Source organism: Hydra vulgaris, chromosome 03 (assembly GCF_038396675.1).
Source record: "Hydra vulgaris chromosome 03, alternate assembly HydraT2T_AEP".
In the NCBI taxonomy this organism is placed as follows: domain Eukaryota; kingdom Metazoa; phylum Cnidaria; class Hydrozoa; order Anthoathecata; family Hydridae; genus Hydra; species Hydra vulgaris.
The window spans coordinates 41,362,795-41,368,706 of NC_088922.1; the positions used below are offsets into that span (position 1 = coordinate 41,362,795).

Sequence of the window (5,912 nt, forward strand, 5' to 3'; positions counted from 1 at the left end):
AAGCAAAATTACAGTCAATTTGGTGACCTACACAAGAGTATCAACAAACAATGCTGCTAACATAGGCAAGCAATTGGCTTGTAAAGGCATTGACATTCTAACTCCCATGTCAATCAGCTATTTACAAGTCAACAATCAAAGAGGCAATCAAGCTGAAAAAAGAAATAATTGAAAAGTTGCATATGGAATGTTGGTCCTTACACTTTGATGGTAAGCACATCAATGGAATTGATTATCAAGCGGTCGTCCTTAAAAATAAAATAAGAGAAATCAAATTGGATGTCTGGGGCTTGGTAGATGGCAGAGGGAAAACTATTGCTCAAGGAATTTCTAAAGTCCTCAATGAATTTCACCTACGGAATTCAATACAGATGATTGTTACAGATACCACCAGCACTAACACTGGAAAAAAGAATGGTGTTGTTGTAATATTGCAACGAATGTTCACAGAGAAACATAACAACAAACCTCAGTTTATCAATTCTCAACACCATGTATTACATAGAACCCTCCGTTTGGTGATGGATGAAGAACTTGGAAGTAAAACACAATCGCCGAACATTGAATATCCATTTGCATTTCAACTGTTGAAGGAGTACGAACAACTGAAAACACAGTTTGATAACGGAATAAAAGAAATTCTCCAAACATCAGGCTGGAGAGATGATATGAAATTTTTTCATATCACACAAAAATGGAATCTTTAAATAAAGCCAAAAATAAATGTTGCTATGCGTTGTTTTTCAAAAAAATGAATTGGATTTTCAACTAATAATATATTTTTCTTATTGAAAAAATTAATTTCATTATTTTAGCACCTAAATTTTGCGCCACAGAATCATTCATGCGTGATGATATTAACAAAGCAAAAAATTTAAAAGCGTTTTAATTACATGATGTCCGCTAATTACTGCATATAAGTTTTTAATTGTACTGATTCCTCTTATCACCACATACATAAGTCGATTCGAAAAATACAAAGCAACTTTAACTTCACTGCTTAAATCTAATAAATCTTTAGGTATGCTCATATTACCAAGGTGCTCATATATATATATATATATATATATATATATATATATATATATATATATATATATATATATATATATATATATATATATATATACAACCCTTAGATGTTGTCCGAAAGTTTTTTCGATATTTTGTTGACAAAAAGTAAAAATTAAAATGCAAGACCGGAATTTTTTTTTTTTAATAATGATAGACTGCCTGCCCTAACCAAACCCTCAGTCGATGTAGCAGCACTCCCTTGCGGGTCAGGCTATTTGTCAGTCGATGTAGCAGCACTCCCTTGCGAGTCAGGCTATTTGTCAGTCGATGTAGCAGCACTCCCTTGCGAGTCAGGCTATTTGTCAGTCGATGTAGCAGCACTCCCTTGCGAGTCAGGCTATAAGATAGTCGATGTAGCAACACTCCGCGCATGATTTTCAGTAAAAAAAATAAAAATAAAAACATTTTATTAAAAAAAATAAAAATAAAAACATTTTATTAAAAAAAATAAAATAAAAACATTGTTTATATTGTTAAAAACATTCACAATGTTTTTAAAACATTCTGGTCAATTAAATTTGCGTTTTTGTGGTTTTTTTAAAAAACGATTAATTTGTAATTAAATTAATGGTTTTTACTTTCGTCCAACACGGAAATGTTGGACGAAAGTTAAAAGTAATTAAAAGTGACGTATATGTTGGCGTAAGAATCACTTTTTTCCTTCCGCTCTTCCCAAAGCCAACAAACTATAGATCTATATATATATATATGAAACACTTAAAATTAGCAATTAGGTATGTGGTTAATCTTTTAAATGCATAAAATAATTTTCAATAAGACTGCCACATTAATATTAATCTGGTTTATAACTTTGATGTTTTAAAAAAAGTCAAGCTAGTAACTATGCAAAGTAAACCGTTGCCAGGCATTTCGGGTGTCACTACCAACCAAATAAAATGCTTTTTTAAAAAAACTAAAAAACAAAAAGTTTAATAAAAATGTAAAATATGGTAATTATGGGAGTTGATAAAGTTTTTACTTTTGCCAGTTTATATTTATTATGGTTTATAAAATATGTGGTTGCTATTCCTCAAATTAGTAAACGGTTTTAATTACTTCGGTTTTAAAAAAAACAACTCAACCGAGCATGCTATTCTTCAATTAACACGTTGTATTAACAAATCTTTTAAAAATCAAAAATTTACATTTGGTATTTTTATTGACTTTTCTATAGCTTTTGACACGGTCGATCATAATATTTTGCTTAAAAACTTGAATGTAGCATAGCAAGTAAAACTCTAAGTTGGTTTTAAAGTTATCTCTCAAACCGAAAGCAATTTGTTTTTAATAAAGATTCCCAACCTCAAACAATAATGAACATAACATATGATGTCCAACAAGGTTCCATACTTTGACCTCTTCTTTTCATTAAATATATATAAATGATCTTAACAAAGTATCCAACTTAAAGACTATAATTTTTGCAGACGACACAAACTTGTTTAAGTCACATGAAAATATAAACATACTTTTTAATAATATCAACAGAGAACTTAAAAAAAATTTCATTTTGGTTCAAAAAAAATATTTAAATATTGAAAAAACGAAATGGATACTTTTCCATCCAAACTATAAAAAACATATACTGCCTGTAAAAATGCCTGATCTTTTTATAGACAATATCATCCTAATAAGAGAAAAAGTGACAAAATTTTTAGGAGTTTCTATTGAAGAAAATCTGGAGTTTTATTGAAGAAAATCACACATCAATAATATTTCTAATAAAGTTGCAAAAACATCAGAATTCTATACAAATCTAAAGGTATTTTAAACAAAAAGCAATTAACTTAAATCTCTTTATCGGCATCAGAAACACGCAACTCGCATAATAAATTTAAAAAATCGTTTTTCGAGCTCTGAACCGCTTTTTAAAGAAATGGACGCCTTAAATGTTTATCAACTAAATATATTTAATGTTTTGTGTTTTATGTACAAATGTAAAGAACTTTTGTCCCCTGATATTTTTGTAAACCTTTACAAAATTAAACCCAAAACAAATATAACCTACGTAATAATAGCATTTTAGAAAAACCTTTTTGCAATAATAAACAATTTTGCATGTCTTATCGTGGACCTTTTTTCTGGAATGAAGTAGTACGTCCTAATTTTGTTTTTTCATCTAAATTGACCTATTCCTTTTTCAAACGTGCAGCCGTGGCGCAGTAGTTAGACCGCTTGCTTTATAAGCAGGAGATCCAGGCTCGAAACGAGCTTTGGATATGTTTTCGCGTCACGGTAAGGAAGGAGGCGTGAACTTCCTGGTTAAATGCACTTCTGCGGTGCTCTGTGACAACACGGTGTGGTCTTCTTGTGGCACCTAAATAACAAAAACAAAAATAAAACAATTTATTAAAAAAATCATTTTTTCAACAAAAAATAATCTTGGTTTTTTTTGATTTAAAAAAAAATATTTTCAGTTGCTATACTGCATATGGATTTGTTGTGTTTTATTTTGAGTTTCACCTCTGAAGTATGTACAGTATTAAACTTATAATGTATTTAGTGATTATATATTCTCGGTATATATTTATTTTATATAGTATATAGATGTTTTTATTGTAGAAGAAAATAGAGTTTTGTTTGGGGCTTCGTGAAAAGGTCATTACGATCTTCTTGAAGTCCTACCCGTATAATATTATAAATCTTAGTGTAAATAATATTAAACGGCAATTAAAATAGAATTAAAAAAAACAGTGCAAAAATGGTCCTTTAATCTTTTTTACATGACGAGTTATTAGTTTTGTCCAGTAAAAGTGAATGACCCTCTATACAAAATTAGGTTTTTTCGGTGAAATTTTTTAAACTTTTTTTTCTTTTTTAATCAATATAAGTAGTTCATAATATTTTTCAGTTTATAATACTTTTCTTTATTTTAGAATATTTGAATCCATAATTTTTTTTAGAGGTTTTCTTGCATAAAAATTTTCCGAGAACAATCGCAAGGGATTTATGCCAAGTATGAGCTAAAAAAGGTTCCTATAGTTTTTATCCTATAGAAACTTATAGAAGAATTAAACAATATATTTATGGCTATTGATAAGCATAATTTAACTTGTTCTAATAAAATATATTAGTTTTATTTTATTATAATTATTTTTTTTAATTTTATAAAAATAATAAATCACGCCGAAATCAAAATGTCTTCTCGGCATATATTTTATTAAACTTACTAAAACCTATACATATATTTTTTATTTTTATAAATCTCAGCATTTTATTGTTTTGATATTCCCTTATCTTATGCTGTTTTTTGTTTTTTACGCTTTGCGAATTAATTATATTTACAATAGCCTAAATAACATCCAATTATCCATGGTTACCAAACTTAAGCATAAGAGCACAAACTTTGAAATGTGATTATTATCACTGTAAACGTTTAACATTCTAAACGTTTAAACACTCTAAAAACGTAATTATTTAAAATCGGTTTATTTATGCTTAATGTTTACAGTGACTAGAAGTTTATATTAACGTAAGAATTTATATTAACGTAACTTTTTTTTAGTTGCAAACAACGTTTTTTGTTATTAATTGCTTTGAATTTTTTTTTCCAGCTCTATTAAAGATGATAAAATTCATAACTGATAATCATGAACTTACTAGCCAACTTGCATCTTACTATGCTTTAACCAAAGTTGAGCGTAAGTAAACAAGACCACCGTTATAAAAACTGTATAAAGTTCGAAATATAAAAAAACTATTTCTAATAGATATTTAGAATAGTGTTTAATTAATTTTTAGATTACACCGATAATAATCTGCAAAAATATCAAACGAGAAAGAATACATCTAAATGGAAACGGGAGCATTTCAATTCGAAAATAATTGAAAACGAAGTTGAAGATGACGATGAAGCAGAGGAAGATTTTAGTTGTTTTTCAAAAGCTTATTTACAGCCAAGATTTTTAACTCAGTTACCACGACATTTATCAAAAACATTAGGTGAAAAGCTTGAAGTGGTTTGCTTAACAAGCGTTTTGTTTCCAACTGACATTAATTGGTATTTAAATGGCATATTACTAACTAACTCGGCAGACGGTAGAATAGTTATAGAGAACAACGCTAGCCAACTAACATTTGCATTTGTTAAAAAGACTGATAGTGGAAAACTAGTTTGCGTTGCTAAAAATAAATTTGGAACTGATATTTCAATGTGCAGTATTATGGTTAAATAGTTGAAGTAGATTCTCAAACTCGATTGAAAAACTGCTTTTCTAGGTTTTCTTCAAATTACGACGCAACCTATATCAAACAAGAAACATGCGCGGATAAAATTTATTGCTCTGAAATTTCAAACCATTGTTTCGATATCAGAAAAATTGGCATTTTCCGACTGCAAGCAAATTTATTTTACTTGTTTTGACAAAAATATGTTACATTACAAAATAACTTACTGCAAGAAAAATTGATTTTGGGCGAATGCCAAATAATTAACTTATTTTACCTGGTAACCGTTAAGTTTAATTACTGCATTACAGCAGGTCATGATTTTTATTAATTATTACTCATAAATATTTAAGAATAAAAATTTTTTTTTCGTTAAACTTTGGCTTTAAATTGAATTTTTTATTTATTAAAATCGTATATGTTTTGTTATTCCTCAAAACGAATATATATATATATATATATATATATATATATATATATATATATATATATATATATACATATATATATATATATATATATATATATATATATATATATATATATATATATATATATATATATATATATATATATATATATATATATATATATACATATATATATATATATATATATATATATATATATATATATATATATATATATATATATATAGTTTTATTTATTTT

The 5,912-nt window shown here is 27.4% G+C and overlaps 1 protein-coding gene across 1 annotated transcript; it reads left to right on the forward strand.

Annotated features, from left to right (window-relative positions):
* The first annotated feature begins 4,401 nt into the window (after positions 1-4,401).
* On the forward strand, positions 4,402-5,463 carry LOC100207263 (myotilin). The gene is made up of 3 exons (XM_065791934.1): positions 4,402-4,546; positions 4,629-4,715; positions 4,816-5,463. Exons 2-3 carry the CDS (start codon positions 4,640-4,642, stop codon positions 5,247-5,249), a joined length of 510 nt encoding a protein of 169 aa, XP_065648006.1. The 5' UTR covers positions 4,402-4,546; positions 4,629-4,639; the 3' UTR covers positions 5,250-5,463.
* The last annotated feature ends 449 nt before the right edge of the window (positions 5,464-5,912 follow it).